We start from the raw sequence: 13,772 nt of genomic DNA on the forward strand, positions 1-13,772 counted from the left end.
TACTTATAGAGCTTAAAAAAATTCATGTTTTATAGGAAGTTTCTGATTTCAATTTTAAAAACTTGAGTTTTTCTTGCAAAGGTGTTGGACTTCAGAAATTTCCAGTTTTTTTCTAGAAAATCTCTTAATTGAAACATTTGAGAGTTTTCTTTCTTTCAAATTTTTAATTTTTTTCCCTCGGTTTTTAGAAAATTTTCAGATTTTAATCTCAATATGTCTCGCAGTGATGCGCCGTTGTAGCTAGTTACATCCAGCCATGACAGTGGTGACAGATGCTCATTTTACAGAAAGATAAAAACCTAAACAAAATAATACATGTGTCATGTTAGTATGGACCAGTCAAAGTCCAGACATAAATCTGATGATCTACACATAAAAACACAAACATATAAATAAAATATGCTGATGTTTTTGTCTTTAATTTGACACAATCTAAACCATTTAAGAGTCTGAATACTTTTCCAAGAATGTTTACATAAAATTCTTCATTCCATTTATTTTCTGTATATATTTATGAATAGCTATATGTTCCGTTGTTATTTATTCAGAGGGAAGTTAAAGTAATCTGGAATCAGCACCTCAGAGCTGTCTGTGGTGCTGATTCCTAATCCGGTTTTTATCATCTGGAGAGTATCTCCATAAAACGTTTCACCTCCACCTGTTTGTGATGTGTTCAACAGAGTCAGAAACCTCAGCCACACAGATAAGACAGGAACTATCCACAGTTGTAGGTTTTTTTCTTCTCTGGTGTTTTCCAGAAGCCCATTTGAGTCTGGATTAGCACTTTCCGTTTCCTCCAGTTCTTCTGTTGTTGATCCATTTCTCTTCTGTTTACCATTAGAAAACATTTTTGTTGTTCTTTAAGATTTATTGCAACCTATTAATATAACTGTAGTCCATTTTTCCCAGATATGACTTTAGCTGTGGTCAGGAACTGTCTGAAGAGCTTCCTCTGTCTTTCGGCTGGTGCTCACATTCTGCAAACAAAGAGAAACTAAAATTTGATTCTTATTTTCCAAGCATGATAGGGCCACCACTGTGCTGGAAACCTGATAGAAATTGCTTTTGCTCATTGAAACCAAAAATATAAATATCAGGGTACATAAGTAATTTATCTCAAAACATAAAGAAGTTCACATAGAAAACTATAAATAAATGTCGATTTATAAATGTAACAGAGTTTCTTGTGTCACAGAGAAGTATAAAGGTTGGAAAAATGCTCCTCAAAAATCTTTAACAAAAATAATGTTACTCCAAAGGTGTACTTTGTGTTGAATTTCTGTTTAAATTACTTTGTAATTATTTTACACAAGAAAACTCTAATATGTGACAAAGTTTGTGTGAAAACTTCTGACTTTATTTTTTTCAAACATTTTTTCTTTAGAGTCTTTATGTTGTTCTTTTAGCTTCTTAAAATGTTTTAAAAGTCTGGAAGTTTATTCATAATTAGACTTAACTTCTGTTAAATTTGAAAAAATTTTACAACAAACATGTAGTTTGAGCTTGAAAACCTGGGGAGGTTATTTAGATGCTAGAGTAATCCTCGATAATATTTTTTATTCTCATCTAAAGTTATGAGGTATAAACTATTTACTAATTACCAAAGAAATAACTCAAAATCAACAGAAATTATTGCAATCATTGATCAGATTGCATTTATGTTCAAACCACCTTAAACTCAGAAATTTCCTCTTTTTTTCAGTTTAAAAAAATCCTGAGTTTTTTCTGGTATATTTTTTACTTTTGGAGCTCAGAAATGTCCTGTGTTATTCCCGTGAAATGTCATAATTATCATGTTTGTCTTTTCCATTTTTCAGAGTCCTGTTCAGTCACTCTCCCTCAAGTTGCTGTAGTTCTCATTCTGCACACTAGATGTCCTCAGTTGTCAACATTTTTCCGTCTCCCTATTTCACTCGCTGTTTCTCTCAATATATATTCTTAAAGGTGACCTATTATGCTTCCTTGATCAAGTTAGGATATGTTTAAAACATGTTCATTACAATTTTAGCACAAATCATTCTTTTACTCTGAACAATTATTTCTGTTTTGAGTTCCTTTTCATTTCAATCTAAATAAGTTGCTGCTGCACCTCAATGTTGACACGCATACATGTAAACATACGCAATTATACAACCGTACATCTTTGAAAAGTAAAAGTGGAGCCTCCTGCACACCAATAAGAATGCAGGAAGTCGTTTCTAAATGGTAAGTGAGCAACAAAACATTTGCCTTTTCCAGCAAGAAGCTGAATTGATGCCTGGAGTTGATACATATCAGGCAGTTCCTACAGATTTGTAAAGTTACATTCCAGATGTTTTTGAAACGGTTCATTTCCAAGCACTTAAAACCATTAACTTATTATCAAAAACCTGTCTGGGTGTGTTTTTAAACGGTTGAGCTGTTTTTAGAAGCAGTAGAAACCCAAATGGAAGTACAAAAACATACAAAATTGTTATAATATGTTCTCAGTAATCTTTATGTTCATTGATCAAGACAAATCTTTGATCCACTTCAGAGAGAAAATATTGGGCTGTGGATCTTACCGCTGGCCTTTCTCTGTGTGTGTTGACAGCTTCAATATTGAGAAAAAATGACTCAACTTTACATCCTGGCAGGAAAGACAAAAACAAAAGTGTAAAGAGAGCATTCAGAGATCAGCTATTAAAGATGCATAAATTTCTGCTTACCATAAGCTACCGGAGTGAGTTTGAGCACCGTGTGAAGAGGACACCGAACATAAGGCAGCTCATCTTCACAGGTGATTGGAAACAGCATTTAGAGGTGAACATTTTGTGGTGATAACAAGAAGGAAGGTAAATCAGTCCATCTCTTTTAGTACCTGCAGGTTTGTCTAGAAAGTAGGACAGCAGGCAGCGCATTATGGCTTGGTGGCAGATGACCAGGACATTTTCCTGCCTCTCCAGCTCCATGATGACCGGCTCCAGACGATGAACAAGATCCTCATAGGACTTTTTCATAAAGACAAATCAAACTAATATTAGCTTTGATTCCAAAACGTTGTTTTTCTGCGGTCCTTCAGTTTCAAAAAAGTTACACAAAAAAACTTAAAGATTGCAGTTGGGTGTCATTCAATCATTCAATAAAAGCTATTTTTAAGGTACTTATACTTTATTATGACTATTAAATCCAAAAGTTCGAAGTGTTAGATTATTAAATAGAAAAATAAGTTCTATTGGATGGTTTAACGAAAGCAGCTCATACCTCGCCCTTTGGGTAACGGTAACGATATTTCTCCTGGTCTCTCATTGCGAACTCATCAGGAAAGTTCTCCTGAATCTCCTCATATGTTAACTCCTCACATACACCCTTAGAAAGAACACAAATAAAATGTTAATTTAAATTGAGAGTCTAAAACTGTTTCGATAGAAAACATGATACGAACAAGTTTAGGGAATCCTTAAGCTCTGAGCATCATATTTAAAATGTGGTAAGAGAAAAGTGCAGCCTTAAAAAGTCAGCATGAGTGAATGAACAGGACTGAAATATTAGAACCTTTAATTAAATCTCCATTTAGAATCAATAAAGTATTTTTTAAATTAAATTTGATTTGATTTTGTAAGAGATAAAAGCTTAAAATTATAATTTTAATACTGTAAAAAGAGTCATTTATTGACTCCAAACAATTCCCATTGAAATGACTGTAACTAAAACATTTCTTTAATTTATTGTGAGTGTCCAGAAACTTTCGATCAATAGCCCATTATTTCTTGTTTTCCTAGGTTATGAATATTGTTTGACTTATTCATTTTCTGCCACTTTTCTAAATGGGAAAGACAAGAAAGCCATTCTAACAGGGCAGATTTGTGTTGATTGTCCTGGGTGTAAACCTGACCACATTAGATTCAGATGAATAAAGAAAATATTTGTAACAGTTTGAACTAATGAGGCTGGAGAAGGAACCAGTTTATCTGTCTTTCACTTACAGGAACATGTTAAAGGAGGTAAAGAAACATCACCAAATGTACAAACGTCTATTTATGTTTGGAAAAGTGTTTTTAACCTCACAGCATCGATCTCATTGAGAGCTTTCCACTGTTCATACTGGACGCCCAGAGCCTCTGCAGTCTGGATGGTCCTCTTCATGTGGCTCGTCCACACCTTCAGGTCCTTGATGTTCTGACCTCTGATGAACTTTGCCAAGGCATCAGCATACTGCCGGAAAGATACATTTTTATGTTGTCATTGAGAATGTAAAATACATTTTTCAGAATTAAGCCTCATTTTTAAAATAAACCAAAACCTAATCTTATTTTTGTCAGCAATTACAAATTCTATTTCAATAATCTTGGTATTGACTGCTACAGTTTTAGAGAAAATGAAGACTGAACATAAAATAATTTGAACTTTTTTTTAATTTTTTTTTTTTTGCATTATACAGTATGTAAATACTTTAGAAATATCATAAATAATACTGTCAGAGACCCTGAATCAACCTGTCACTGTAACTTATGCAAAGATTGATGCAGCTGAGGAAATTTACTGTAGTTTTAGTAAAAAACTAAGCACAAAATCCAAGTAATTTCAGTCTAGTTTCTAGTGTAAATATCATAGTGCCATTGAAATACTAAATTATAAGTAACTGTCAAGATGTAGGAGCTTGTTTTAAGTAAATAATTCCTTAATATTTGCTTTAATTTACTTATCCCATTGGTAGATTATATAAAAAGTGTCAAATCTAAGCTCACCTTCAGTCCTCGTGGTGATAAACCCGAATCGCCGCCTATCCGACCCAAAAGGTTGAGTTCACTCTCTCCGTGGCGGCTCAGGTAAATGGTTCTCGGCGTGACGTGGATGTTCATGAGGTAGTAGACGATCCGGCTCTGGATGTGATCCTGAACTCGGTTCACCAAGAACCTACTGCCCACGTCAAAGATCTTTATGTAGGAGAGCTTTCTAGTTAAAATAAGGAGATATGGACATATTTTATAAACAATCACTTAAATATTTAATCCGTTCACCTTCTTCAATGGAAAAACACAAAACATTACCAAGTATATTTGGCCTAGTTTCTTGTAAAAAAGTTCCTTTTTGGGCTAATAACCAAATACGATGTAGGTCTAATTAAATAAATAATTACACCACTTGTAGTAAAGAGCTTTTCTGAAATCTATGTATTTTCTATCATGACTCAAAGCATGAATGTACTGTGACCAGTCGCATTTACAAAACAGTGGCATCCTTCACATTAGGAGGAATAAAGACAATGAGTTAAGAGACAGATATTTTAGTTTTAGATTGTATATATTGAGATGTTGTGTTGCTGCGGGGACAATTTCAAGATAGGCGGTCCTTGAGTGTTTGCTAAATGGGGTCAGTGGTCCTGTTCGGCCTGAAAAGGTTTGAGAAACACCAAAAATACTAGGCAGGATTTTGTGTTTTGGCAATGTTGCGACACATGGGCTGCTCATTACCTGTCTTTCTCATCGTCTATAGATGTGTAGCTCGCCTTGTAGCACTCAATGCGCTGTATGAAGTCCGACATGGCCTCTTCTATGTCACGGTCGATATAATCTGGGCTACCAAATTTTACTTGCTGTAAAAAAATTGGTTTTAGACTTTAATTAAAGTCCTCACTTCTAACAAGTCTGGATATTTTGTTTGTGCCTCACCTTGATATTCTCAGTTATTATGTCTGGGTCATCACAGATTGATTCTACAAAAAACACCTGCAAATAAGAAATCATTTCAAATTTTTTTTTGTAATTTCAGTACATTGAAGTCAATATTTATATTTCTATAAAAACGGATTTGCCTTCTTGTAGACTTCCTGCTTTTATTCCAGTGTTACACTTTGGAAATATTTTAGAAGATCAAACTAATTTGTATAATTACCCAAGGTTATCCTGAGTGAATTTCAAAAATTTATTTTCAAGTAATAATTTAATTTCTTAAGGGAGAACATCCTGCTCAAACAAGTCACTGACTAAAATTCAAATAATTTCCTGTAAAGTTTTCTTTTGAGAAAACACTTGAAGTAAACTAATAGGAGGTGTTTTTCTATTTTTTTTTTATCGTTTGATGTTTTCTTTAGTTTGCTGGAGTAGTAAAGCATTAAAAGTGGCATTTGACCCTTTCAGGACTGAGAGATGTCAATTATTTGTTTCACGTTTCTCCTATTAGTTTACTTCAAGTGCTTCCTTTTCCAGGATAATTACAATAATGCTATACTAAATTAAATAATTTGAAAAGTAGTGCTTTGATATACAAAAATACACAACTATGCAAAATTCAGGTAGTAAAGGCATATTCATTGTTTAAGCAGTACTTATTACCTTATTTGATACAAAAAAATAACATTTATCTAATGAGTAGCAAACAAATGATTAATAAATTCAACAGTATTCCAAATAAAAATATGAAAACAGTTTTTTTTTCATGTCAGGAAGTACAAATATCAGAAGCAGAGACTTAAAAAATGATTTCATCACTTACCTTATAGCCTTTTTCTTTTGCAAAACTGTTGATGACGGCCCTCCTCTCTCTTGTGGTGTTAGTAGCATCAAACACCTACAGGACATGTTTCCATCATCATCGATACTTTTAAAAAACATATTTTTTAGCACTTCAGATTAAAAAAATAACATCTCAAATACCTAGATCAGGCAGTAAAATCAACAAAATAATGACAAATTCTATGAAATACGTGAATAGCTGCCAAAAAAGTCAGGATGTTTTGTTTCACTTTATTGTCTTTCCTTTACAACAATAAAATCCTGCTGGACCATCATTAGAAGGAACATTTTAATTATCCATTTTCTTACGGCTACTTGTCCATGTTCTTTTGTGAAATAGGCAGCAACGTCTTTGAGCGCAGCTGAAGCGCAGGCCCTGAGAGAGAAAAATCAAACTTGAATGTGCAACAATGAAAAGAAAAAAGATGAAGAATTATAATAATGTAAATTATACTCCATCAACCTATTAATACAACACTCTCAGTGTTTTTAAGGCATTATAATAATGTTGTGGCAGGAATATGAAGCTGTATTTCATCAAAAAATAAGATACTCAGAGTTAGGGATATAATGTTGATACTGAACAAATGCGGTCTGACAACAGAGCCTTGAGGAACACCACATGTTTATGATTAGCCAAGTTAGCCAAGAGAGCTGAACCAGTTCAGATCACAAATCTGATCAAATGCTTAAAAGTCAATGAAAAGTCAAAGCAATTGCAATTCCTTTTTCATGAGTTTTCATGAGTTTTGCACTCACTTGCGGATCGTCATGGCCTCTTCATTGTCAGGTTTAAAAAACTCAAAGTTCTTGTAGGTCTTGACTGCCTCTCTACGGTACTGGCCCACATTAAAAACTGGTGGAAATTAAAAGAAAATAACTGGATTTGAAAATGGAGCATTCAATTAATCATCTAAATTAAAAAAATAAATAAATGTAAGAATTTAAATTTTCAAACTGACCTTTGGTAGGAACTCCGATCCAGTTTAGATAGCGGGTGAGCTTCTTGGAGATGTATGTCTTCCCTCTGGCAGGTAATCCTACCATCACAATCACCGTTGGGGAGTTGCAGAACTGAGGTACAGACGCTGATAGGAAAAACAAACACCGAAAAATACAGAGAGGATGTAATTCTGAACTCGGTCTTGTGATTAAATATTCAGGAAATCAACATCCGTTAGGTGCAATCCACCTCGGGAGCGCTCAGTGTTGTTGGAGGTTTGTGTCATTGATACGTAAACTTCATTAAGAGGACAAGAGTTTCACAAGGCAACTTCTGCAAAGTAAATCTGGATTTCAGTGGAAACTCTTAATATCAGACATCGAACGTTTTGCTTCAGACTCAGATTTGACAATGAGGAAAATAAAACCTGATCTTCAAATCACTTCCTTTTCTTAGCCAAACATGATGGAGCTGGGTAATTGTCACTCCTTTCGCTACAAAAGATACCAGTGACTTACAGGCAGAAACTTAGAAGAATCAGTTTATCGACCCTTTGCATGTGAGTTACGCTCCTCAGAAATCTGCCCACTCTGCCAAGTCGGACGTCAAAACAACCAATGCGCTCCTTTAAAGCCTGCCATACATTGAAGTTAAAGCCACAATATTGTTCCAGTTTCCTCTTGTTTACTTGTTATTACTTGGTTTTTAGTTGATACATTTTCTTTCACTAGATGCTCCTGTGCATCTGAAGCTAGCTTCTTCACATCCGTTTTTTTTATGGCCTCCTGTCCCGCAGTACTTTCGCTAAAGGGCTCTTTTATACAAAAATAAAAAGATCTTACTATTTAGGAAATATCTAAATATGCAATAACAATGTAACAAAAAGAGATTTGTGGATCTTGAGATTTTGAGCCTGTTGCAAATGCTAAAGCTAGTTAGAATAGCCACAGGTGTTGGCGGCTAAACGGTTTTTCCTGAAATAGTGAGTTGTTTCTTCACCATTAGTACATTTAGCAGCGGGTGCATGAGTTCGATTGCCAGTGCTAAGATCCTCCTCATGCCTTTGATTGGTCATTTTAGGTCGGGAGCGGTGCATTTCTACAGACAGCAAGAAGAGCTCAGGAAGGAGATGAAGGAGATTTATCTTTCACAGATTGTGTCTTACATTAAATTGTCAAAACATGGTGACAGTTTTAAAAACATTTAAAAAACATATTCTTTATAAAAGTTATATGCAGCTTTAACAAAATATCTAAATATACAATAAGTCTACAATAACCCAGCATAATAAAAAACAATGTTACAGAATTAAATTTTTAGCTCTTACAGAGGTTTCATCAAATGTTTACCTCAACATGTGTTCCCAACCTGTATTCAGAAACATCAGCATTTAATGCCTCTCTGCAGGAAGCGTTCAGCCAAAAGGCAATTCCTCAAACAAAACAAAAGTAGAGCAAACACAAGTACTGGAATCTCACTTCAAAACTAAAGTTTTTACCAAGAACTTACATCCTCTCCTATGATTCAAGTTATATCCCATCCACGGCACCCAGATCTTCAGCAGAGGGGTCTGTGTGAGGTTTTTATGCTCTGTGGACATGGTATAGTGAACAAGTGAACGGCCGAGGTGCACTATTCTGTGTGCTTTCCTGAAACTAGATGGAGATCAGCAGATCAGCTGACTGTTGCTAAGGGAAAACACTTGGCAAGCAGGAAATGCAGAGGACCTGAGGCCAGACTGCTTGTCTGCCTTACAATCTGTTTCATTATTTAAAACTCCTTGTAAGAGCTGCCAAAGTCTCTTCTTTGACTTCAGACAGCAATAAATCATGTCTAATTATTTCTAATGTTTTACACCGTAAACTGGTTTGAGAGTGAGAGGAACGTGTTCTAATAGTTGAGCAAGTGATACAAGAAAGAACTGCTCATGAATTTAGATGAGCACTTTTGGCTTTGTTTATATGGGAAGTTTCTTCAAACCACCACTAGAGGTCAGGTTTCACTTTAATTTTAAAATAAGAAATGGCCTTGCCAAAATTTATATGTATAAATATGTCTCTCTCTCTCGCTCTGTGTGTGTGCGCGCGTGTGTGTATGTGTGTGTGTGTGTTCTTGTATATACTTCATACGGAGGCCCTGTTATACCATGTTCACCCACAAATTGAGGTCGTTGTGGAAAGTGAGCACCTTTTTCTAGTCTGTACTTTCCTAGAAATCTACTCATTTCTACCAGTTTGATTTAGAAAGATGGCGTGAATTATATTTTAGCTAATTAGGGTTAGGAATAAATTAGTAATGTTTTTTTTTCCTTCAACGGGGGGTGTTTAAGGAAACGAATTTGGGTCAAATCACTTAAGTGGGTAAGCACCTAAAGCAAATGGAAGCAGATTTAAAGTGACTTACACTACTGCAGCTTAATAAATCAGAAGATTTCTGCCTTTTTAAATGCATGCAGTTTATTTAAATATGCAGCTTTAATCAGTCTGATAAGTTTTCAGTTTGGCTCTTCTGTTATTGAGCTGATAAGAAAATGTTTTCAGCTACTTATCTGGATATCTTTACATTTAGCATGTCCTCTATTATAATCTGTCTTAAAATTCTACTGACTGCTCGTACGTGATGTCTACTGTAACTGGTGAACCACTATAATGTCATCACTGCTCAGAATCTGTAAAACGGAAGAAACAACCAACAGGGAGTTTTAGAAACTCACGTAAATATCAGGCATGTGTAAGTTTTATTTGTGCAAATGTAAAATAAGGGCTTTTTGACACACACAGGAAGTCATCTCAGTCACTTCAGTCCCTCCTTTGTTTGATTGGAAGAAAGGTGCGTTTTTATACCCTTTTATTTCAATAAAGCACAGAAGCTACTGAATTTTGACACATTTACATTAATGTTGAACACATACAGCCATTTTTTTCTAGTCTTTACTGCAAGCTGAGATCACTGAGTACGACTAACATTGACAGTTAACGTCTTACGTCTCATGTTAAAAATATTCAATAAACAAACATGGGAAATTTCCATTCTTATTACAGGATGATTGTACCACCTCTTAAAGTTGCCGATAATAATTAGGTAACATTTGGAATCACACAAGTTCTTAGTTCTTAGTTCCTCTCTTCTGGACAACAACACATTTCCGTCTCAAGTTCCAACTTTTAAAAATACTACAGATGATTGGCTGATTTGACGGATGTGAAGTCAGACTTGTACAGATTAAAGTCTCTGGGTTGAGTAATGTAAATAGATGCTTGGCTTACATTTTGTTATGTTTTGTTTGTTTTTAATCACACTTTTAAAGTAATGTTTCTTATTCATTTTCAGTATGTTCTCAATGATTCTCAGAGTTAAAGCACAAGGGAAATTTTCTGTTTCTAAGAAAGATTTACACAATTGTTAAATAAAATGAGATAATTTTTGTTGTTCTTAAGATATATTCAAGTTTACTCAGACTAGAAAAAAAGTCATCTGACGCTTTCCTTGCAAACAGATTTGGTCAAGTATTAGGCTAACTATAATTAGCTCTATAATTAGATGATGATGTACTTCACAGGATGTAGCAACAGAAGTGTGAAGTCAAAGAGGCCGAAAGCATAATGAATCATCTGTGAAAATCATACAAAACAAAACCGATCTAGGCTGAATCCCTTCAATAAACGACATCATTTAAGGGGCTTGAACCTGGGATCCTGACATGTCTTAAAATATTCTGTAATTCAGACAGATGCACTTCATTCACACAAAAAGCTCTCTTGATGAAAATAATTTATTTTGAACAGTTTCAAAAAATAGATTGCCTGCTTTTTAAATGCAAACTATCTAAAATAATGCCAACATCAGATCAAGTCATGAGATTTTACCCTAATGATCTGGTTTTATGATTTAAAAGACCGAAAAGAGAAAGTATTTTCATATTTGGTTTCAGTATTAGCATCTGAGCTTGACAACCAATCACACTATCCACCTCTGGCAACATTATATTTAAATCCAAAATTCAAGGATCTCCAAAAAAATATCATTATGAACCAGTTTTTATTTTGAATTCAAAATCTAACAGGCAGGATGTGTGAGGCCTGTGTGTTCTGCTAATGAACTGCATGTAATGTTCTTTGGTATTTAACCCGTCAAGAGTGCAACCAACCCAGCTGTGAATGTAACCCGGTTGTATTTCTCTTTTGTTATAATAACACAAAATGTCTTTTTTTTGTGTGGTTATTTGTGCTGTTCCTTATCTGTCATTGTTTTAACCGTGTTACTTTAAGAGCGGAAGGCCCTCCGTTTTATTACTTCTTCTGTGGCATTGTCTTTAAAATGTTTGCGTCCCTTAGACCCTCCCAATTTTGTCAAGTTGTCCTGTGGGAGAGGTGTGTACCATTTATTTTTCATCTAAATACATCCAATTTATTTATAGATTCATTAAGTTAATTTCTCTTATGTACTTTTGTTTCTGTAACACTTTGAGTGGGGAGCTTATACCACGGTTGTTTTCTGTATGTTGGTCTCGTCAAATATGTTGTATAAAAAGGTTTATTTTGCTTATTTAAAAGTTGTGAGACATGGTTTCCCCGCGCCTTTTGTCCTGCCTAAAACATGGTTGTTTTCAGTATGTTGTTCTCGTCAGAATAAATCAAGGAACCATCCTTTTAAAGACAATACCACAGAAGAAGAAGAAAAAAAGGAGGGGCTTCTTCTCTTAAAGTAACACGGTTAAAACAGTGACAGAGTTGCAGTCAGGTAAGGAACAATACAAATAACCCAAAAAATAAAAAGACATTTTGTGTAATTATAACAAGACAAATACAACCAGGTTACATGAACAACAACAAGATAGACTTTCGTCACTGTCTTCTCCTTCCTCTTTTATACACTGGCTAAAGCTGCATATTCAGGAAAATTCATGTATTGCAATGATTTTTTTTAATCCTGTTTTTTTAACTTTGCAGAAGAAAAAACAACTTTAAGCTTTGGAGACTTGGATGATCGCCAGCATCATTCACCCCTTAAATATTTTCTCCAAAGTGCATTGGGGTGTTTATTACATGCCATCGAGGTAGCTATGGAGAAAATAGTGACATTTTGATTAAACTGATTAACTATCATGAAAATCTGTTAACTTTCTCTCTTATTCAAGGTTCTTTGACGTCTCTACAGGAAAACAGAGATGCAGTACTCCATCGATTTATGAAGTATGATGGCACAGATGGTTTTTAAACTCTGCTGAACCCAGTCAGCCTGAACACACTTAGGAGTTACACATTAATAAAAAACTGTGCAATGGCATGCTCCCTAGAAAAGCCTCACCTGCACTGTCGCACCTGCGGCGCCTTACATATTCCAGCTGGGAAGGTTCCATTCTTTCTAATGCTTCCAGTGAAGCAACCAGTGCACCATTACAATCGCAAACAGGGTCATGTGGCAGCACAGATCTTTTTAAAGACACGGATCCCCCCTGCCAATGCATTCTCAAGCCAAACCCCCTCCTCTCTAAGCCATCACTTTCTGCGGCCTGCAGGACATATGATAGCAGCACATGGACTTGTCCTTTAATGTTTACCACGACCAAAGTTCACAATGTACACACACTGCTGGGAGAAGCAGTACTCAGAAGGATCACTGTAGAAAAGGCAAAGGGCAATGAGAAGTTGACTCAGATTAAAACAATCAGAGTGTCTGGATTTCCACTGAAAAGGAGGCCTACAGCCTTCAGAAGGTGTTTCTTTTGACAATTTGGGAAGTGCCTTGCAAAAGTCTTCCCATCCCTGACTTAGCATTTTGTCACATGGTAACCATCGACTTCATTGTATGTTTTTAGAGTCCCTCTGCTTTCAAATCCAAAGAGTTACTCATGCTCTGTCTCTCCTAAACAAATTTAGACCCTGAAAATAATCCTTGGAGGAATTTTCATTGTAGAAATTACACATAGACATTTATTTCCTCTGAAATAATTTATAAAAACAGATAACTTGTAAGTCCACGGGGAGTTACAGAACCTCTTGTGGTAAAGTTATTGCTAACTTTTTGTGTTACCAATAAAATGTGAAAAAACATTTTGTGCCTTTGAATTTACAGTGAACTCCTACCCACTGGTGCTTTCCATTTCTCCAGATTCACCTGTGTGTGAATTTGTCTGTGAAATATGAATCCGATTATTAACCGGTCAATTAGCTGATTTTTATTCATTGTATTGATTTTTTTTTTTTTTTTGCAGAGAACAGCTATAATATTTTAAAGAAACTGAAGCTTGGTAAGCTAAAAATATCCTATTTTCTTTGGCTCTGACTGGCTGCATCTTCAAGAGCGGAAATAAGTGGAACTGTGGATGTTAGCTTCACCAGAAGATCTAAGATGGT

At 35.1% G+C, this 13,772-nt stretch overlaps 1 protein-coding gene across 3 annotated transcripts; it reads right to left on the bottom strand.

Annotated features, from left to right (window-relative positions):
- Positions 1–398: 398 nt before the first annotated feature.
- Positions 399–12,883, bottom strand: pfkfb1 (6-phosphofructo-2-kinase/fructose-2,6-biphosphatase 1). 3 transcript variants are annotated; one of them, XM_055056803.1, is made up of 14 exons: positions 12,724–12,883; positions 7,436–7,561; positions 7,233–7,329; positions 6,783–6,849; positions 6,454–6,528; positions 5,631–5,687; positions 5,433–5,554; positions 4,707–4,914; positions 4,027–4,173; positions 3,223–3,327; positions 2,840–2,969; positions 2,688–2,750; positions 2,544–2,608; positions 399–977 (listed from the first exon to the last, which is right to left on the bottom strand). In XM_055056803.1, exons 1-14 carry the CDS (start codon positions 12,881–12,883, stop codon positions 918–920), a joined length of 1,482 nt encoding a protein of 493 aa, XP_054912778.1. In that variant the 3' UTR covers positions 399–917. The 3 variants fall into 3 exon arrangements, with proteins under 3 accessions (XP_054912778.1, XP_054912779.1, XP_054912780.1); XM_055056804.1 differs by lacking the exon at positions 12,724–12,883 and adding an exon at positions 8,926–9,057; XM_055056805.1 differs by lacking the exon at positions 12,724–12,883 and having other exon boundaries at positions 7,233–7,353; positions 7,436–7,523.
- Positions 12,884–13,772: the final 889 nt, after the last annotated feature.

Source organism: Poeciliopsis prolifica, unplaced genomic scaffold (genome assembly GCF_027474105.1).
Source record: "Poeciliopsis prolifica strain line A6 unplaced genomic scaffold, Auburn_PproV2 SCAFFOLD046, whole genome shotgun sequence".
Lineage (NCBI taxonomy): Eukaryota > Metazoa > Chordata > Actinopteri > Cyprinodontiformes > Poeciliidae > Poeciliopsis > Poeciliopsis prolifica.